General features: G+C 42.4%; 1 protein-coding gene across 2 annotated transcripts in view; it reads right to left on the bottom strand.

The window, feature by feature from the left end:
* The window catches only part of GPATCH8 (G-patch domain containing 8), a gene marked incomplete at both ends in the record, with an annotated part of 98397 nt that continues 75896 nt past the window's right edge, over positions 1-22501 (bottom strand). For both annotated transcript variants that reach the window (XM_080713148.1, XM_080713147.1), the window contains 2 exons: positions 1-3886; positions 11300-11430. In XM_080713148.1, the coding sequence (XP_080569274.1) occupies positions 1-3886; positions 11300-11430 (4017 nt within the window). The remainder of the gene's footprint in view (positions 3887-11299; positions 11431-22501) is intronic.

Consider the following 22501-nt stretch of genomic DNA (forward strand, 5'->3'; position numbering starts at 1 on the left):
TCATGTGCCATGGCTTGGGGGGTGTTGCAGGTCCTGACCTGAGAAGATGGGGTGAAGAAGTGGGTGAAGGTGGAGGGCGGTGGCAGCTGCTGCAGCAGGCCTTGGGGCAAGCAGGGTAGGGTAGAGGGCAGCATGTGGGACAGGGTGGAAGGTGAAGGGCCCAGGATGGATGGCTGAAGCAGGAATGATGTGGATGGGATGGCTAGCAAGAAAGGTGGCAGGGTGGCCAGGGATGATTGAGTGAGTCAGGTGGGACAAGGAAATGGGAGTCAAATGGGGCTGGGGGATATGGTGCACTTGGGCAAGTGGCTGTGGATGAGGGTGGGGGTGAATGCCAATGGCAGCAGCTGCAGCTGCAGCGTGATGTTGTAGGATAGCATGCTGAACAGTTGTGATGGAGGTGGCAGAAGCTGTGGCCGGCTGCTGAATATGAATGGGCTGAAGAGCTGGCGTGGCTGGGGCCAGGGCTGCTGATGCTGGAAAGGCCTTTACTTGTTTGGCCAGAAGTTGCTGCTGGATGTGCTGCTGCGCAGCCTGCTGGAGCTTGCTGTACTTTTCCATCTCCTCAGGGGTGAAGGTGATGGGCTGGCTCTCCAGGGGGGCCAGCGAAGCATCCTCAGCCCCATCTGTCGACTCAATACTAGGTTCCCCACTGGGAGGTGCATAACTAGGGAAGTGTTCAAGGTCTGGTGCTATAGGCAGCAAGCTGGATTCCACAGGACCTGGTTGACTGCCACTATCCAAAGACTCTAGGGTGTCCCCATCGCTGGGATCAGGGAGGTAGTTATGGGAGATGGCAGGCTCCCCTGGGTAGCAGTCAGAGTGTGCCGGGGTACCTAGCGGAGCCACAGGGTGATCAGCAGTAGCTTCTTCAGACTTTGGCTCTTCTGGGGGTGAGTCTGACAAGGGGCCAGCAGCTTCCTCTGAGGGAAACTGATGTCCAAATGAGACATCACTGCTCACTGGGGGCCCTTCTTCTGTCTCCGACTGTTCTTCCCCTCTTTCTAAGCCAGACTCTTCACATTTCTTGTTGGGCTTTCGTGTAGTTGGAAGCTTCCCTATTAGTGGAAGAACAGGCTTATTGCCAAGAGAAGGGGGAAGCTTGGGCCCAAAGTAACCTTGTGGGGGGTCCTTGAGCTTGAGCCCAGATTTATTAGGGGTGGCCTGCACCTCCTCACTCATACTGGGTTTCCTTTCCACTTTCCTGGACTGGATTTTCTCCAGCAGCAATTTGGCAGTGACAGAGTTCTTGTCTTCAGGGCTACAGTCACTTTCTGACCCCCTTCCTGTGCCAGTGTTGCTATTCTGGGAAGGTGGACCTGTCCCTTTACTGTCTTCTCTGCCATCATCTTTCTTCCCAGGGCCTTCACCCCGGCCCGATCGGAAATAGTGGGGGGACTGAGAACGATAGATCTTTGAGCGAATGAAGTCCCGACGGCCAGAACGCCTCTCCTCGGGGCTCTCGTGACCCCATGATCCCTTCCTAGAGCCTGATCTCTGGGAAGGACTTCTGGTACTGCGGCTACGGTCGCGGCTATAGCTCCGGCTCCGCTGCCAGCTGTGAGCCGTGGTGCTGCGACTTCTCCTCTTGCTCCGACTCCGACTACAACTGCTGCTGTGGCTGCGGCCCCGGGATCTTGAGCGCTCTCTGGTATGACTCCGAGATCGGCTTCGGGACTGACTGCAACTGAGGCTATAGTCATCATCAGAAGATGAGTATTTGTGTCGTTTGGACCGGTGCTTGGAGCTGGCATAGTCTGAGTCATCCGAGTCATGAGAGCGCTTAGAGTGCCTTCGTGATCGGTCACTATAGTCACTATAGCTGTCATCAGAGTAACTGTGCTGTCTACTATAGCAGCTCTGGTCTGAAGAAGCATCTGAACTACTTGAATAAGAACGCCGGGAGGAATGGTGTGAAGAATGGTGCCGGCCAGACCGTGAGCGGCTACGGGAATGCTCACTGCCTGAGTCTTCTTCCTCCTCTTCCTCTTCCTCTTCTTCCTCCTCCTCACTGTACTGGGAGGGGGACTTCTGGTGGAGCCTGTGTGATGAAGCATCATCACTATCCTCATCCCCACTACTGGGTTGGCTCCGATGGCTAGACCGACTGCTCCGTTTGGTGCCAGCTCTTCGCTGGCAGGATGACGCTGAGGGTTCGCCTTTGTGTTTCCTCCCACCATGATCTTGGGAACTGCCACCACCCCCACCTTCATCCTTCTTGCTACTACTCTCTTCTTCAGCAGGGAGGGATCTCCTCTGGGAGTCATCTTGAGCTCGTCGTCTTCTTCTTGGTGGTGCAGGGCTGCCACTTCCAGGGGGCTCTGGTTTGGGTCCTCGTTCAGAATCTGCTGGGGCTGAAGACTTCTTCTTTCGTTTTCGTTTCTTACGCTTTTTAGACTTCTCCCCAGATTCTCCCTTAGAGCTTTTCTCTTCAGTATCAGCCTTGTGTTTCCGTTTGTGTTTGCTGGACTTTTTGTGCTTCTTTTTCTTTTTGTGTCTGTGGGACTTTCCAGATCGTTCTTTCTTGTTAGGAAGGCTTCTCCCTGTCTCTTCAGTCTCTGACCCATGGCTGCCCCCAGGCTCCTGCTTGTTCTGGCTGCTACAGGCAGGCCCCGATGCAGGTGCATCTATTCTGCTTCCTGATGAATGAACTACATTCTCTTCTCCTTCCTTGCTTTTATTAGACTCAACAGGATCAAGGCCTTGGGGATGGTCCTTTGAGGAGCCTCCTACATCCTTTGGTTTTTCTGTCCCTTTACATCGAGCATCTTTGTTCCTTGAAAGTTTAAAGTCAAAGTATAATGGGTTACAACTATAGGAAATGGAGGGTTCTGCCTTGGTGAAAATTAATAGTTCTGATGGCCACTGGAGGGCAGTGCTTTCATCTTTGCTCAAAACTGGGAAGAAGGGACCAGTAGGATGTTTGGGTCCTTCCTGGCTTTCTTTCCCTGCTGGGGTGCCCTGAGAGGTTTCTTTAGAAGGGTTAGACTCAGAGACTTGGATGTCTGAAGACTTCTGACTCTCTAAACTCTGCTCACAAACGTCCCCTCCTGAGACCCTCTTTGTGTCCATTTTGCTTCCAGGCTCTGAAGGCTCAGCCTCAGTGGTTTCCTTCTGCTGCTCAGAGACTTCACCAACTGTCTTTTCTGCTCCTTGGCTTGCTGTCACCTTAACACAGCTTTTAGGCTTGGGAGAACTGCTTTTTTTGCTCTCTGGGGCATTCTTGGAGTGTGTACTATTTTCACCTTCCATTTGTTCACTGGCTCTCATAAAGAGCAAGAAGGGAAAATTAGGTTTTACTTTACAGTGTGCTGGGGGGATGTAGTGGTAATACTCTGGCTCTGTAGCTCCAGTTCCTTCTTCTCGCTTCATCCTTTTTAACTTGGATAATGTTGAGGCAAGGGACCCTCCATCCTGAGGGTCTTCATCTTCTTTCTTCCCATCAAGATGACTGCTTCCGTCAGCATCTCCCACCTTCTGTGGTCCTTGGTCAGCGCTCTTCTCATCAGGTTTTGTTCCATCTTCAGAGGTTCCTTCCTCTCCATGGTCCTTGAAAACTGATGCTATTGATTCGAGTTTTACTGGAGCCTTCTTGGCAAAGGAAAATGACACTCCTAACTTTTGCAGTGGGGTCCCCGGATTATTTTTAATGCCAAAGCTGATGCCTTGGGAGGGTAACCCAGGTGCCTGTGCCAGTCCAGTGGTATTGGTGATTTGTACTGCAATGAAGGGACCTCCTTTATCTGTAGAGAATTCAGATCCCAGACTGCAAGCAGCAGTGGTACCTGTCCCACTGTTTGTAGTTGATTCATCCTTATCTTCATCTCCACCTTCTTCATCTACAGCCACTGTGGTTGGTCTGAACATAGGACCACTTCCAGGTACACTACACAATGGTTTTAAAAAGAGAAATAAAATGAAAAACAGGCTTAGGAGTATATCTTATATATTTTATAAAGTACACATCTTTTTTTTTTTTTTTGTGGTTACTAGGGTTCCTGGAAGCCCTTCTACCTCCGGGCTACACTCCCAGTCTCTTAAGTCAGCGTGGCTGGCTTCGAACCTGCGCGATCCTCCGCCTCCCAAGCGCAGGGATTACAAGCATGCGCCACCACGCCTGGCTCATAAAGTACACATCTTTTACCATTCATCATAGTTAGGTCTAAAAGCCATTAAGTAGTGGCCATTCCTTAGCCCTGTACTAATAAATAAAACTTGTCACTGAAAGTCAGGCAATGTTCTCATTCTATTAACCTACCAACCTAAATTTTTAAGGCCATCCAGTTATTTTTTTCTTCTTAAGTTGCCTACATTAGAAATTGTAAAGCTTATCTTACAACTCAAATACTCCATCATTACCATTTAGTACTATATACCTCAACCAGTTTCTGATCTCATTTCTTATTCTATAAACCTACACTTCGGTAAATTATCAAACATATGGCTATAAATCTATTCTCAAAGGTTATGTTTCACTCAGCTAAAGGAAAATAAATCAGCTGGGCACAGTGGTACACGCATCTCAGTACTGGGGAAATTGAAATAGAAAGATTGCAGATTCAAGGACAGCCTAAACAATGCATCGAGAGTCTCAGCAACCTAGAGACCCTATTTCAAATAAAATAGGGGTAGGTGAGTAGTGTGGAGGCAGAATGCCTCTGGATTCAAGCTCTAGTACCCCCCACACACAAAATTTAGGGGCTGGTGATGCAGTCTATTGGTAGAACACATGATTAGCATGTGCTAATATGAAGGTTCTATCTCCAGAACTGTAAAAACAAAATGGAAAAAAAAAAATCTAATTTCCTCTATGCTTTCAAACTTCTTTCTTTTTTTTCTCCTTTGATTGTACTGGGGGTGAGAACGAGAGGCTTTTCTACCTCTAGGCTATACTCCTGGACCTATTATTTATTATTTATAATTAATTAATTAATTAATTAATGGTGCTGGGGATGAAATCCAGGGGCCTTCTACCTCCAGGCTACATTTCCAGACCCATTTTATACTTTATTTGGACACAGGGTCTCACTAAGTTGCTGAGAGGCTAAGTAGCTGAGGCTGGCTTAGAATCCATGTGATCCTCCTGTCTCAGCCTCCCAAGCGCTGGGATTACAAGCGTGCACCACCACGCCCAGCTAAATTTCTTTATTTTTTATTTTGTTGTTGTTGTTGTTGTTGTTATTATTATTATTATTATTATTATTTGCAGAACTGGGAATTGAACTCAGGGACATTGTATTTCTGAGTTATACTCCCAGCCCTATTTGATTTTTTATTTTTTATTTTTTAAGTGGTATTGGGGATTGAACCTAGGGACTTTTCTACCTAGGATATACTCCTAGACCTATCTTATACTTTGTTTGGAAACAGAGTCTCATCAAGTTGCTAAGAGCCTCATTTAGTAGCTGAGGCTGGCTTTGAATCTGTGCGATCCAACTGTCTCAGTCTCCTAAGCACTGGGATTACAAGCGTGCGCTACACACCTGGCTTGAATTTTAGTTTGAAATAGAGTTTCATTAAGTTACTGAAGCTGACTTCAAACCTTCCAGTTTGAAGGCAGTGATCTTCCCGTCTCTGCCTCCCAAGTATCTGGGATTACATGCATATGCCATCACACCTGGCTGTCAAATTTCATTTAAAAAAAATATACATAAGAGCATTTGGGAGTCTAAGACAGGTGAATTACAGTTTGAGGACAGCCTCAATTACTACTTAGTGAGGACCTTTGCAACTCAGTGAGACCCTGCTTCAAAATAAAGAATAAAAAGTCGGGCTGAGAGTGTAGCTTGGAGGTAGAATGCCCCTGGGTTCCATATCTCTCTCTCTGGGTTCCATTCCCAGTATGTATGTATGTATGTATGTATGTATGTATGTATGTATATCACACACACACACACACACACACACACACACACACACACACACACACACTACATAAGAGCCAGGCGTGGTGGTGCACACTTATAATCCCAGTATTTGGCCAGGCTCAGCTACTCAGTGAGTCCCTCTGCAACTCGGTGAGACCCTGTTTCAAAACAAAGAATAAGAAAAAAGGGCTGGGGGTTTAGCTTGGAGGTAGAATGCCCCTGGGTTCAATTTCCAGTACAAAAAAAAATGTATACAAGGTCGGGCATAGTGGCACAATACTATAATCCTAGTACAGGAAGATGGTAGGTTTGAGAAAAGCCTCAGCAAATAGTGACTCTCATTAACCTAGGGAGACCCTGTTTCAAAAATAAAATAGGGCTGGGGGTATAGCTCAGAGGTAGAATGCCTCTGGTTTTGATCCCTAGTATCAGAAAACAAAACAAAACAAACAAAAAACAGAGCTGGGAATATAGTTCAGAGGTAGAATGCCTGCTAGGCTTGGTGGTACACATCTGTAATCCCAGTACTTGGGAGGTGAGACAGGAGTACTGAATATAGCCTCAGCAAGTAGTGAGATTCTTATCAACCTAGAGAGACTGTTTCCAAATAAGTATCTGGGAGGCTGAGATAGGAGGACCACAGGTTTGAAACCAGCTTTAGCAATTTAGTCAGGCCCTCAGCAACATAGCAAAACCCTGTTTAAAAATTTAAAAAAAAAAAAAAATAGGGTTAGGGGTGCAGCTCAGAGATTTGTAGAATGCCCCTGGGTTCGGTTCACAGTATCCACCCCCTAAAGTACATATTTTGAATTAAATATAGAAACCTCTAGCCGGGCGTGGTGGCGTATGCTTGTAATCCCCGCGCTTGGGAGGCGGAGACAGGAGGATCGCGCTGGTTCGGAGCCAGCCTCTCTGGCTTAAGAGACCCTGTTTCCACATAAAAAGTAAAAAAAATAGGTCTGGGAGTGTAGCCCATGGGAATGTATCCCGAAGGTAGAAGGGCTTCCAGGAACCCCAGTACCACCAAAAAAAAAAAAAAAAAAGAAGAAGAAGAAAAAAAGAAACCTCGATCATGCTACCCTGTGGCAGTCTGTGGGTCCGTATATCTGTCTTGGAAGTTAAAATGTCTATGCCAATCTCCTGTGTATCACATAAAAGTTTTATTTTTTTGGGTGGTGCTGGGTATGGAACCCAGGAGCGTTTTTACCTCTCAGTTACTTCATCAGCCCTTCTTGTGTGTATGTGTGCAGCATTGGGCATTCTACCTCAGAGCTACAACCCCAGGGTCTCACTAGATTGATGACAGTCTCACTCCTTGCTGAGACTGTCCTTGAACTGCGGTCTCAGCCTCCCAAGTACTGGGATTACTAGCCCACGCAACCATGCTTGTCTCCCTCAGGCCTATTTTCTTTTTTTTATTTTGACACAGGGCTGCACTGAGTTGCTGAGGGCCTCACTAAGTAGCTGAAGCTGGCCGTGAACCTATGATCCTATCTCAGCCTCCCAAGTACTTGGATTACAGGCGTATGCCTCCATGCCTGGCTGCTTTGGTTTTATAATACAGAAGTCACTCCTTATTCATGGGGGATGTTTAAAGACCTCAAGTAAATACCCGAATCCACAGACAATATTGAACCCAATTTACACTGTTTTTTCATACACACCACACACACCTATGAAGTTTAATTTACAAATTAGGCATAGTAAGAAATTCACAACAATGATATAATAGGACAGTTATAATAATATACTATGATAATATATATGTGGTCTTTCTCTTTCTCTAATGTGTAGACAGCACCTATAGCCTGGATACACTGGACAATGGGTTAATTCATGTGCCAGGTAGCATAGAGTTGAACAGTTTGAGATTTCATTACACTACTCAGAATGGCAATAATTTGGCCAGGTGTGATGGTGCATGCTTGTAATCCCAGCATATGGGAGGCTGAGACCGGAGGATCACGGTTCACAGACAGCCCCAGCTACTTAGTGAGGCCCTCTGCAACTCAGTGAGACCCTGTTTCAAAAGAAAGAATAAAAAATAGGGCTGGGGGTGTAGCTCAGAGGTTAAATGCCCCTGGTTCCACCCCCCCCCCCAAAAAAAGGATGGCAATAAATTATTTATTTCTTAAACTTTCTATTTAATATTTTCAGACCAAAGCTGACTACAAATAACTGAAATCACAGAAAGTGAAACCACAGGAGCTACTATAACATTCTGGAAACATAAAACAATGGCCATTATGTACGTGACCAAGCACATTTTCAGCTTTGACAATAGAAACAATAAGGAACCTTACCGACAGTGTTCTACCTGCCTATTTTGTAGACTATCTGGGCAGCTTTTGAATTTCAAATTCAAGAACTAGCCAGGCATGGTGGTGCATGCTTGTAATCCCAGCACTTGGGAGGCTAAGACAGGAGGATTATAGGTTCTAGGACAGTCTCAACAAATAGAGAGGCTCTCATCAACATAGAACTTGTTTCAAAAAAAAAAAAAAAAAAAATAGGGCTAGGGTGTAGCTTAGAGGTAGAATGCTTCTGGGTTTGATCCCCAGTAATGAACCAATACATATACACACAGACACCCAAAACAACCAAGAACTAAATTATACATCTATTTGGATAAAATTCTTGTTATCTAAACCATAGCAACTGTCTTCAACTCAGAGACCAAAAACATTCACATAATGTGGTACCTCTTGCTGCATCAATTTGCTATTAGAAGAAGTGAACCCAACAGAATTTTATAGCAAAATATACTTGTACAGTGAAATGAAATCTACTCCACAATAACACACACCCCTAAATACAAAACAAAACTTAAACTGAATAAAAAGGAGATTCACTTTAGCTGGGTGTAGTGGGGGAAGCTGAGACACTGAGAAAGGAAGATTACAGGTTCAAGGCAAGGGTTAGCAATTTAGCTAGGTCCTAGGCAACTTAGTGAGATCCTGTTTCTTTCTCCTTTTATTTTTGGTTACTGGAGACGAATACCAGATGTTCTACCACCAGCCTCATCCCCAGCACTTTTTATTTTGAAATAGGGTCTTGATAAGTTGCTGAGTGTCTTGTGTGCCACCATGCCTAGCTAGTAAGACCCTTTAGAAAAAGGAGGGAAGAAGCTGGGTGTGGCAGCAGATGTTTGTAATCCCAGCATTTGGGAGGCTGAGACAGGAGGATTGTAGTTTCCGAACAGCCTCAGCCTCTTAGTGAGGCCCTTTGCAACTCAGTGAGACCCTGTTTCAAAATAAAGAATACACTCCCAGTCCTATTTCTTATTATTTTAAAACAGGATCTAAGTTGTAGAGGGTCTCACTATGTAGCTGAGGCTGGCCATGAACCTGTGATCCTCCATCCTCAGCCTCCCAAGTACTGGGATTATAAGCATGCACCACCACGCCTGGCAAAAGATTAATTTTGATAATTTGCTTTTAGCCTTTGACATGTTACTCCAATAACTTACTATAGGGTCTTGCATTCCTTCTAGGATAAATAAATACTTATTTAACAGACCAAATCTTCTTTTATTCTCTTGAGATTATTTGGTCTTTTTTTTTTTTTGCTGGAAATGGGGATTGAACTCAAGGCCTTGTGCTTGCAAGTGGTTTACCACTGAGCCCTACTAAGTCATCTATTAATTGTTCATTTATAAAGCCAGAAACTAAAAAAAGTTACTTCTGAAAAAAAATCCATTATAATATGTCCTGAAGGAGAAAGTGGCGTGGTATACATATTTTAAGGAGGCACTCTTAACATGGCCAAGAAGGATGTGTTTAGTTGCCAAAGAAGGAATCAAAATATTTTTATTGGCAGTTTAACTCAACATTAGAGATCACAGATTGTTTTAAAACTTACACTATATGCCCTCTCTGTTCCTTCTTTCTCCAAAATACAAGTGAATAAGTTAAACAAACAAACAAACAAAAAAGGGACAAAATAAAACTATTAAGTCCAGGCTGGGATTGCATCTCAGTGGTACAACATTTAACTAGTAGGTACAAGGCTTTGGGTTCAATCTCCAGTACCAACAAACAACAAGCACCCTCAAAATTTGGGTCTGCAGAGTCTAGTTGTTTGAAAATTTCACTGAACACGAGGTACATTCCTCTGAAGGCTAAATACCATACAGAACTTTGACAATCAACAAGAACTATGAAAGAACACTTTTTTTTTTTTTTGCAGTTCTAGGGATGGAACCCTGGGGCATTCTACCTCTGAGCTACACCCCCAGCCCTATTTATTTATTTTTATTCTTTATTTTATTTTTATTCTTTATTTTATTTTTATTCTTTATTTATATTTATTTATTTATTTTTATTCTTTATTTTGAAATTTTATTCTTTATTTTTATTCTTTATTTTATTTATTTATTTATTCTTATTCTTTATTTTATTCTGTGAACCTGCGACCTTGTCTCAGCCTCCCAAAAGCTGGGATTACAAGCGTGTGCCACTATGCCCAGCTGAAAGAACACTTAAAAAGAACACTCATAAGCCGGGCATGGTGGCGCACAGCTTGTAATCCCAGCATTCGGGAGGCTGAGACTGGAGGATCGCAGTTCGCGGACAGCCTCAGCTACTTAGTGAAGTCCTTTGCACCTCAGTGAAACCCAGTTTCAAAATAAAGAATAAAAAATAGGGCAGGGGTGTAGCTCGGAGGTCAAATGCCTCTGGGTTTCATCCCCAGACCCGCAAAAAAAAAAAAAAAAAAAAAAAAAAAAAGACCACTCATGAGGGCAGGAACCTACAGAGAAAGAGATGTAATTCTATAGGCTTTAGACTAGTTAGTACTAACTGTATGGTACTTAATAGGCAATAATAGCACTTGAATATAAGCCCCAATACTTTTTAGCTATAGAATAGAATATTGTGCTTTTCTACAAAAGAAGAATATTAGAGAGTGGGAATAACATAGTAGCATCATTTCTGACTTATTGAGATTGGTAGGCTATTTTTTGTAGTACTAAGGATTGAACCAAGGGGTGTTCTACCTCTGAGCTATACAGAGAGTCCTCTTTTATCTTTTAATTTTGAAACAGACTAAGTTTCTGAAACTGGCTACAAATCTTTGATCCTCTTGTCTCCCACATAGTGGGATTACAGGCAACTGCCACTGCACCTGGCTCTAGTTTATAACGTTAAATCCTTTTTTAAAAAAACATACTGAGGATTGAACACAGGGGCATTCTACCTCTGAGCTACACCCCTAGCCCTATTTTTTTATTCTTACTTTTATTTTTAAACAGGGTCTTGCTAGGTTGTACTAGCTAGGTTGATGAGCATCTCACTACTTGCTGAAGCAATCCTTGAACTTGCGATCCTACTGTCTCAGCCTCCCAAGTACTGGGATTATAGGCATGTGCCACCATACCTGGCGTAACTTTATATCTTAGGATTATAATACTCTGAGAAAAAAAAAATCCTTACCATTCAGCTTGTTTTCTTTGCTCTGCCAACTCATGAAGTCGTCGAAGGGCTTTTTCTTGTTTCTTCTCATCCTTACGGGACCTTGAGGAGACATTTCGGGCAAATTCTCTCTGTTTGAGATCTTTTAACCTCTGGGGTAACAGAAAAAAGGAACAGAGAGTGGGTGATTTAGAGTTAACTTGGGAATCTGAAAGCAAACCTTTAGAATATTTACTAGTGTAGAATAAACTATTACACTTTATGGTAACTGAAAACACAATGGTTGATTACTTTGGTATGACTCTTAGAGTATTTACATTTCTAATCAGGACAGCATATCATTTGCTTTATTGGACAATGTAAAGTCACTTGAGAAGAACGAGCAAATTTTAGAACACTGGGAGGAAAGAAAAGGGACTATTTAACCATCTGTTCTTCCAGGATGCAAAATTAGACAAACAGAACATGAGATAAATTGTAGTAACACAGGCCAAAGAGTACAGAAAGGGGTTAGCTAGTACAGATAATCACCCAAGGTGTAAGATTTTTAAAAAGCAATGTACAGCTTACATGGGGAGGTTATTTTAATCAGAACAAATAGAAAATGTCTTTTTATTTCACCATAAAAGGTGTTACTTCTTTTCAGCACGAAGGTTTTCTGTTAAGTATTAATCCTAAGCGAGATCTTCCAATGGTAGCAGGTCAGTGCTCACCAGTCTGACCACTTCCATCTGGTCAGCCTGCTGAAATTAGAGATTAATATATGTCTTTTCATTCCTTTATGGCCTTGAGAGAAATATCCAGGGGATAAGGGAGAATAGAGACAAGTCAAAGATTTTATTACTTAAAATCCAGGTAACAGAATTTTTTTTTAGAGGCTACTGTTCAATTTTCCTTAAAATGAAACAAAAGAAACAACCAAAAAACAATAGTGCCATGACACACTGGTGACAGAATCCAGACATATGTATCTGCATTAAAGACAGAACTAAAATTATTTAAAACACATTAGATATTAAGAAAGAAATAAAACAAAATCAAACACACAATTAGTTTGAGCTTTTACAATAGAGCTGGGCAAGAAATCTGACCCAATATAAGTGGACATTGCTTTGTAGAGAGGCATGATGTTCCACAGACAAAGGAATTTTCTTACCTAATATTTATGAATGTGTTTGAATCTCTTCGCACTGGGAAGGGGAGGGTAGAAAGACACACACAAAAAGATATACAGCTAAAGACACTAGTAGAAAAACTCACTCTTGTGATCTGGGCTCCCAAATTAGAAGGATTTGCTTTCAATACATCAGCTGAAAATGTCACATCACAAGGAAAAAAAGTAAAAAGTAAAACAAGAGTGGAAGAGAAAAAAAAATAAAGCAAGCATTACTACACAAGCTCTCTTAGTGAATCTACAAACTATTATACTGAACAGTGAGGGACAAAGCCGTCAACTTTAAAAGGGCTGGGGAGAAGGGAAAGCACCTGTACAACATGTATATGTGTACATACACACAGAAGGACATGGTAATCCCACCTAGATAAATGAACTATCTGTATTTCTTTTTTGTATCCTGGTACTGAAGATTGAATCTAAGGGGACTCTACACCTAAGCTACACTCCCAACTCTTTTAATTTAATTAATTTATTTATTTTGGGGTGCCGGGGATCGAAACCAGAGGCATTCTACCTCTGAGCTATAACCCCAGTCAGATTTTTTATTCTTTATTTTGATACAGGGTCTCACTAAGTTGCGGAGGGCCTCACTAAGTAGTTGAGGCTGACCACAAACCCGGATCCTCCTCTCTCAGCCTCCCAAGTACTGGGTTTACAAGTATGCGCCACCATGCCCAGCTTTTATTTTTTATTCTGAATCATGGTGTTACTAAGGCTGGCCCTTAACCTGTGATCCTCCTGTTTTAGTACTGGGATTTACAGGTATGAGCCACCTTGCCCAGCTGAAGCTATCTTAAAAGAAAAATGGTTACAAACTTTGGGAAAAACCAGGCTTGGTGGCCTTAATGAGGCCCTCTGCAATTTATTAAGGCCCTTTTCTTTCTTTCTTTCTTTCTTTCTTTCTTTCTTTCTTTCTTTCTTTCTTTCTTTTTTTTTGGTGGTACTGGGGGTGGAACCCAGAGGTCTTCTACTTCCAGGCTATACTCCCAGACCTATTTTATATTTTTATTTGGAAACAGGGTCTCACTAGGTTGCTGAGAGCCTCACTAAGTAGCTGAGGCTGGCTTCGAACCTGTGCGATTCTCCTGTCTCAGCCTCCCAAGTGCAGGGATTACAAGCGTGCGCCACCACACCCAGCTATTAAGACCCTTTTTCAAAATTAGAAATAAAAAACAGGACTGGGACATAGCTTGGAGGCAGAATGCCCCTGGGTTCAAACCTCAGTACCACGATAAAAACAACACAAATTTTGGAAAAGACTCCATCCATTCATCCATCCATCCATCCACAATCCAACCATCTATCTGTAGTACTGGGGACTGAACTCGGGGGCATTCTACCTCTGAACCACACCCCCAGCCTATTTTTTAATTCTTTATTTTGAAAAGGTCTCACCAAGTTGTGGAGGGCCTAAGTAGTTGAAGGGTATCCTGAAGACACCCTTCCTCAAATCCCTGCTACAGGTACACAGATGGTGGTAAGAATGGAAGAGAATGGGTTGATGTCAATAAAACCAATCCAAATTGTAAACTGCCTTGACTTTGTTATTCTATTAGGTATAGCAAACATTTCCATATTACCTTTACACACTTTATAGTCAAGGCTGATGTCTTCAAAGTAGAACTGGAACCCCAAAACTTTAAGTAAACTTTTCCAAAAACCAATATGTACATCTGAGGTTCCTCTGGGATGATATTATGATAATAAAAATGGTAAGGTATCTGAGGCTCATATTTCCCCTTTTTTGTATTAGATTATAAACTCAGGGCCATTCTGCCTTCAAGCCACACCCTCAGTCTTATTTTTATTTTGAAACAGGGTCTTGCTAAGTTTCTGAGGTTGATCTTAAGCCTGCAATCATCCTGTTTCAATCTCTGAAGTACTGGGATTACGGTGTGTGCTCCCCCCCATACACACACATCTAATTCCAAGTCTCTTTCCTACTCAGGGCACCTCATAAGACTGTTGCTTCTTTCTTTCTTTCTCTTCCTTCCTTCCTTCCTTCCTTCCTTCCTTTATTCCCCCCCCCCCTTCCTTTCCTTTCCTTTTATTTTCGGTACAGGAGATTGAACCAAGGGGAATTCTATCTCTGAGCTATGCACCTGCCAGCCCATTTTATTTTTATATTTTTATTTTTTATTTTATTTAATTAATTTTTTTTTGGTGGTACTGGGGTTCCTGGAAGCCCTTCCACCTCCAGGCTACACTCCCAGACCTTTTTTTATACTTTTTTTATTTGGAAACAGGGTCTCTTAAGCCAGCGCGCTGGCTTCGAACCAGCGCGATCCTCCTGACTCCGCCTCCCAAGTGCGGGGATTACAAGCATGCGCCACCACGCCTGGCCAAAATAAAAATAAAATAAGAGCCAGGCATGGTGTCACACACTCGTAATCCCAGCATTTGGGAGGCTGAGACAGGAGGATCGCAGTTCAAAGACAGCCTCAGTTACTTAGTGAGGCCCTCTGCAACTCAGTGAGACTGTTTCAAAATAAAGAATAAGAAATAGGGCTGGAGATGTGACTTGGAGGTAGAATGCCCCTTGGCTCAATCCCCAGTACCACATGTACAAAAAAGTAAAGTTTGATATGAAATATTTTCACATCTCTAACAATAAGATATTCAAGTTATATAAAGTCTTTCAGCTCTCAGATGATAGCAAAGTCCCTTAGAGAAACAAAAAGGCTAAAATTAAAACCCCTTACTTCTACACAGAATTGGGCCAAATGACAAGATAGTGACAAGAAGATTAAATTCCTATTTAAGAAGTAACTGGGGCAGAGGTGTGTGTGTGTGGTAATATGCTAGGAATCAAACTCCAAGCCTTAGGCATGCTAAGCATGTGCTCTAATATTGAGCTATATACCCCAGCCTAAAAAGTAATTTTGTAAAGACACAGGACTTCATCAGGGTCAGAATGTTCCAAAGTTGCGCGCACACACACACACACACACACACACACACACGAGCGCGCGCACGCTAATTATGACCTTATCTTTGAAAATGCTTCCTGAAGAGCTGCTTAAAAAGATATATATATTTGGTGGTACTGGGGTTCCTGGAAGCCCCTTCTACCTCTTGGCTACACTCTCAGACCTATTTTATGCTTTTTTATTTTTGGAAACAGGGTCTCCTAAGCCAGCGTGGCTGGCTTTGAACCTGCACATCCTCCTGTCTCCGCCTCCCAAGCATGGGGATCACAAGCGTGCGCCACCTGCCCGGCTAAGAGTTGCACAGTTTATCCATCAGGTTCCTAGGTGTGGCTCATTTGCTACTGAATGCTCACATGAAATTCTCTTGGGGAATTTTTGTCCTTTTTTTCTTAAATTCTAAACAGAAACATAACTTAAGATAACTTCTTCAGGTAAAAATAAAGGAGCAAACATGCCTACCTATCAAAAAACAGGCAGAAGTCAAATAAAAATGCCCAAACTGCAGATATGTTATCAATTCAAAACTCTTGTCAAGGCTGAGCAAATTCTATATCATATATAAAAACTCAAGTTAGACTCCCACTTAGGACACTGTCTAATCTGAATGGATACAGTTAATAATGTAAATGGACTCAAAAGCTATGACTACACCAGGCATGGTGGGACACACCCAAAATCCCAGTATTTGGGAGATTAAGACAGGAGAATCCTGGTTGGAAGCCAGCCTTAGCAATTTAGCAAGACTCTTAGCAACTTAGTGAGACCTTGTTTTATAATGAAAATAAAAAGGGCTAGGGGTATATTTCAGAGCAGTTCAAAGGTAGAATGTCCCTGGGTTATTCAACACCCAACACACACACACACACACACACACACACACACACACACACGCACGCACGCACGCACGCGCGCTCGCTATTTATGACCTTATCTTTGAAAATGCTTCCTGAGGAGCTGCTTAATAAATTAGCTTATTTTTATCAAAGTTTATAAACAAAAATTTAAGCCCCATTAAATATTTAGTGGAAATTATTTTGATTCAAAGGAAGGAGGCTGCGGGCGTGGTGCGCACAATTGTAATCCCTGCACTTGGGAGGCTGAGAAAGGAGGATCGCACAGGTTCGAAGCCAGCCTCAGCTACATAGTGAGATCCTGTTTCCAAATAAAGTATAAAATAGGTCTGGGAGTATAGCCTGGAGGTAAAAAGCCTCTGGGTTAGACCCCCAGTGCCACCAAAAAAAAAAAAAAAAAAAAAGGAAGAGGCCAAATCTCATTCAAAATGAAAGGGCTATGCACCGGGTGATATACTAGTAACCCTAGCTACTCCAGAGACTGAGTTGGGAGCATCACTTGAGCTAAGGAGCTCAAGGTCAGCCTGGGCAACACAGTGAGACTTCACCCAATAAAAAACCCCATTCACCTAACCAATAACAAAAAAGAACAAAGAACTGAAGATCCTATTTTCCTGAAAATTCAACAGTGTTTTCCAAAAATGCCCTTCCTTCCTTCTATCAAAACAAAATTAATTCTAGGAGTTTATATTTGAGTATATTTAACCTGGAATAAGTTTGATCGTTACTTTCTCCAGTATTTCAAATCTATTATATACATTAATTTCTTAGTTTAATTAATTTTTTGTATGTGGTACCATGGAGGCACTTTAACACTGAGCTACTTCCAGTCCATCTGTCCGTCCGTCCGTTCGTCCGTCCGTCTGACTGACCTACCTACCTATTTTTACAGTCCTGGGGAGTAAACCCAGGGCCATTCTACCTCTGAGTTACACCCTTTATGTTTAAAATTATAGTCTTCATTTTGAAACAGGGTCTAAGTTGCAAAGGGCCTAAGTTGCTGAGGCTGGCTTCAAACTTTCAATCCTCCTTTCTTAGTCTCCCAAGTGCTGGGACTATATGCAGGCATCACCACACCCACCTCATTTGTTTTTGTGGTACTGAGGATTGAACCTAGGGGCATTCTACCTCTGAGCTACACTTCACACCTATTTTTGAAATAAGGTCTCAGTGAGTTGCAGAGGGTTTCAGTAAGTTGTTGAGGCTGGCTGCATAAATAAGATCATCCTGTCTCAGCCACCCAAGTACTGGGATATAGGTATGTGCCACCATGCCTGGCTCTTTTTATTTTTTTTATTTTGATACAGTGTCTCATTAAGTTGCCCAGGATGGCCTTGAATTTGTGATCCTCCTTCCTAAGCCTTGAGTACCTAGGGCCCCTGTATTCACAAAAAGGGAAGAAAAAAAACAGTTTGATAAGTTTTCATATAGCATATCTTTTTGTGTTATAAACAACAGTCTGACATACAGGCTGAGTTAAGGTAAAATTAAGTCTCAGACTTTGTTCTGGAATGTGGCTGCTATCAGTTCAGGAAAAAAAACATAATTTTTTGACAAAAAGATTATTAAAAAAGAAGAAAAAATCAAGTTTCTCTTTAAAGCTGAGTAAATGTAGGACATAGGAATTTTATTGTCAATAGAGAACACTGCACCTTAAATTATACCGGCATTCTGATACCTACAATTCCTTTCAACTGGGGAAAATGTTTTGAGTTTGTAGTGCTAGGTACTGAACCAGGCCCTTCTTCATGCGAGGCAATCATTTGATCACTGAGCTAAAACCCCTCTTCCCCCACCCCCGTTTTGTTTTTGTAGAACCCAGGTGGGTAGTGGGAATCATGAAACCCAGGGGCATTCTACCTCCGAGCTACATCCCCAGCCCTATGTTTTATTCTTTATTTTGAAACAGGGTCTCATTGAGTTGCAAAGAGCCTAAGTAGTTGAGGCTACCGACCAACCAATCTTCCTTTCTCAGATGCCAAATGCTGGGATTACAAGTGTGCACCACCATGCCCAGCCCAGCCCAGCCCAGCACTGGGAATTGAACCTACGGGCATTCTACCTCTGAGCCCAACCTCCGGCCCTATTTTTTATTCTTTAATTTGAAACAGAGCCTCAAATTAGCCGAGGCTGGTCGCAAACTTGCAATCCTCCTATCTCAGCCTTCCAAGTAATGGAAGTGTGCACCACCACACCTAGGAGAGCAGGGTGGTGTGTGTGTGTGTGTGTTTTTGTACTGTGTGTGTCTTTTTATTTTTGTACTGGGGGGATTAAATCCAGGAGAATTCTATCTCTGAGCTACATACCCTGACCTTTACAGGGTCTTACTAAGTTGCTGGGGCTGTTTTTTTTTTTTTTTTTTTCTCTTTTCTTTTCTACCTTCGAGCTCTACCCCCTGCCCTATTTTTTATTTTTATTTTGAAACAAGGTCTCACTGAATTGCAAAGGACCTAAGTAGCTGGGGCTGGCTTCGAACCTACTCGATTCTGAGACTATTCTTGAACATGGAATCTTCTTGTCTCAGTCAGCCCCCCAAGTACTAGAATTACTAGGCATGCACCACCATGCCCATCTTGGTTTGTTTCTTCTTTCTTTGGCACTGAGGATTGACTCCAGAGGCGTTTTACCTCTGAGCTACAACCCCAGCCCTACTTTGTGTATTTATTTTTATGACACTGGATTGAACCCGGTGGCATTCTACCTCCAAGTTACACCCTCAACCTTATTTTTTCATTTCTATTTTGAAACAGTGTCTCACTAAATTGAAGATTTGCTGAGGGTGTCCTTGCATGTGCAATCCTGTCTCAGCCTCCCAAGTACTGGGATTACAAGGATGTGCCACCATGCCCGATATTTATTTATTTATTTATTTATTTTTGTATGTGTGTTAGGGATTGAACCCAGGGGCATTCTTTGTGTGTGTGTGTGTGTGTGTGTGTGTGTGGGTTTGGGGATGGAACCCAGGGGCATTTGACCTCCAAGCTATACCTCCTGCCCTATTTTTTATTATTTATTTTGAAACCGGGTCTCACTAAGTTGCAGAGGGCCTCACTAAGTAGCTGAGGGTGTCCGCGAACCACGATCCTCCTCCAGTCTCAGCCTCCCGAATGCTGGGATTACAAGTGTGCTCCACCACACCCAGCTAACCCAGGGGCATTCTAACTCTGAGCTATACCTCCAGACCTATTTTATTTTATTTTATTTTTTTTAATTTTGAAACAAGGTCTCACTAAGTTGCAGAAGGCCTCATAAGTTTCTGAGGCTGGCTGCAACTCTGTGATCCTTCTGTATCAGCCTCCCCAAGTACTGGGATTATAGGCATGAGCCATTGCGTCCAGCTTTCGTTTTCTTTTTCTTTCTTTTTTGTGGTACTGGAGAGGGACCCAGGGCATTCTACCTCCGAGCTACACCCCCAGCCTGATTTTATTCTTTTATTCTGACACAGGGTCTTATTTGTTGCAGAGGGCCTCACTAAGCAGTTGAGGATGGCTATGAACCTGTTATCTCCCCATCTCATCCTCCCAAATACTGAGATTACAAGTGTGTGCTACCACACCTGGCTGGTTTTGTAGGGGTGGAGGGGTGGGATTGTGGATTGAACCTAGAAGCATTCTACCTCTGAGATATACCCTCAGCCTGGCTGGGTGTGGTAGCACATGCTTGGGACTGAGATAGAAGAATCATAGTTGGAAAATAGCCTCAGCTACTTAGTGAAGGCCCTCTGCAACTCAGTAAGACCGTTTCAAAATAAAGAATAAAAAAAAATAGGGATGGGAGTGTCTCTTGGAGGTCAAATGTCCCTGGGTTCCATCCCCAGTACCGCAAAAATAAAATAAAATAAAATAAATAAACCCTCAGCCTGAATTTATTTCTTATTTAGAAACAGGGTCTCACTAAGTTGTGGAGGGCCTCGCTAAGTTGTTGAGGCAGGCTGTGAACCTGTGATCCTCCTGTCTCAGCCTCCCAAGTACTGGGATTAACCACCATGCCCAGATGGCCGGTCTCTCTCGGTCTCCCTCCCTCCCTCCCTCTTTCTTTTTGTGGTACTAGGGGGCATTCTACCTCAGAGCTACACCCCCAGCCCTATTTTTCTTTCCTTTTATGGTACTGGGGATGGAACCCAGGGGCTTTTCTACCTCCGGGCTATACTCCCAGACCAATTTTATACTTTATTTGGAAACAGGGTCTCACAAAGTTGCTGAGGGCCTAAGTAGCTGAGGCTGGTTTTGGACCTATGTGATCCTCCTGTCTCAGCCTCCCAAGCACTGGGATTATAAGTGTGCGCCTCCACGCCTGGCTCTATTTATTTATTTATTTTTGGGTGGTACTGGGGTTCCTGGAAACCCTTCTGGGCTATACTCCCAGATACACACACACACACACACACACACACACACATATATAATTTTTTTTTTTTTTAATTTGGAAACAGGGTCTCTTATGCAAGCACGGCTGGCTTTGAACCTGCGCGATCCTCCTGTTTCTGCCTCCCAAGCGCGGGGATTACAAGCGTGCGCCACCACACCCGGCTTATTGTTTTATTTTAAAACAGGGTCTAAGTTATATATTGTATAGGCTGGTCTGGAACCTGTGCTCCTCCTGTCTCAGCCTCCCAAGTACTGAGATTATAAGCATGCATCACCATGTCTGGCTTTGGTATATTCTTTGATAGTACCAGATATGCCTACTTTAAGGTACTTTCATACATATATATTTAAACATGTCCACACAAATATACACAAACATGTATGTATATGTAAGTATATGCAGCATATAGTTTTAAGTATGCCATATCTGGAGACAAAGATTTGCCCTGTATAATTCACAAAAGTTCCTTGGGTCCAAATCAAACAGAACAGCAGGATCCCAGTTTAGAGCACTCTTTACAGCACTATCACTTATAAACCTGTATTATATAAGTTGTTTTAGCATTTTAAGACTACCATAGAATACAACCTAATCCCAGAATCCCAGAATTTCCATACCACAGTGCATCACTATAATGAATTTAAGTTTACCAGGCAGAAAACAAGTTGAAATGGCAGGATATAAATAAGGTAGACTCATTTTTATTTATATTTGGATTGTATGCCAAGATGAAGAATAGTTAGCAATACATATTAAGAGATATTGCCTGTTTTACCTACAACATTAGTTCTTGAAGGGTCTGTTTAAAGTTACACTACTCATAAAAGCAGACAGTTTCTCTAAGCAGACACAGATCTGCCCAAGATTAAGGAGACTGTGATTTCTGGGTCTAAGTAATCTACTTCCAAAGCAAATGAGTATGTAAGATTTAACAGGTGAAAAGGTTCAAAACATGCTCAATTTTTGGAAGACTGACAAAAACAGCACGATAGAATATGATATCCACAGTAATATAAAGTACACAGAATCTATCATTTTCACCTCTGCTACAGGTTGTTTAAACTACAATGTGCTCAAGTTCTGAGATGCATTCCTTTCTTCACATTTGTTGTTTTTAAAGCTTAATCTCTTAGATATGAACTCTGTTATTTGAGTTGCATTTATGAAGTTTTGGGATTCCAAGGTACTTCATTATTTTCTACTTTTGTCAACAATCACTGGTTTCTTAAAAATAAGCATTCTAGCCGGGCGTGGTGGCACACACTTGTAATCCCAGCATTTGGGAGGCTGAGACCAAAGGATCGCGGTTCTTGGACAGCCTCGGCTACTTAGTGAGGTCCTCTGTAACTTAGTGAGACCCTGTTTCAAAATAAAGAATAAAAAACAGGGCAGGGGGTATATCTTGGAGGTCGAATGCCTCTGGGTTTCATCCTCAGACCTGAGGGGGGGGGAAAAAAAAAACGAAAAAAGAAAAAAACATTCTATAGAAAGCCCTAATACAGAGTACCTAAAGAGTACCTTCATAAATATCTCATTTTTGTGGTTTCATTTTTTGGAAGTGTAATCTCTTTTAATTTTAACTCTGGGATTACTTTCTCTCGTTCTTTTTCATTTGCTTCTGTGTTCACCCCCTATGGCATATCAAAGCAGCACTTAAACAGAAACCCAGTTTGAATTTTGCCAAATAATGCAGGGGCTTGACAGAGATCTGACTTGTTTTGACCAGTCTATTTGTCCTGATGCAGTTTGTATAAAGCATATAGAAAATCAAATGCAGAAAAATATCCCGAGAGGCAAATATTCAACCAGTTAACAGTGAAACCTCAAATGGAAAGTGATCACTGCAAACTTTACTAAAGTCTTTGTGAAGTACAAAAAAAGACCCTCCTTCTATCAC

Source organism: Muscardinus avellanarius, assembly GCF_963383645.1.
Source record: "Muscardinus avellanarius genome assembly, chromosome: 16".
Taxonomy (NCBI): domain Eukaryota; kingdom Metazoa; phylum Chordata; class Mammalia; order Rodentia; family Gliridae; genus Muscardinus; species Muscardinus avellanarius.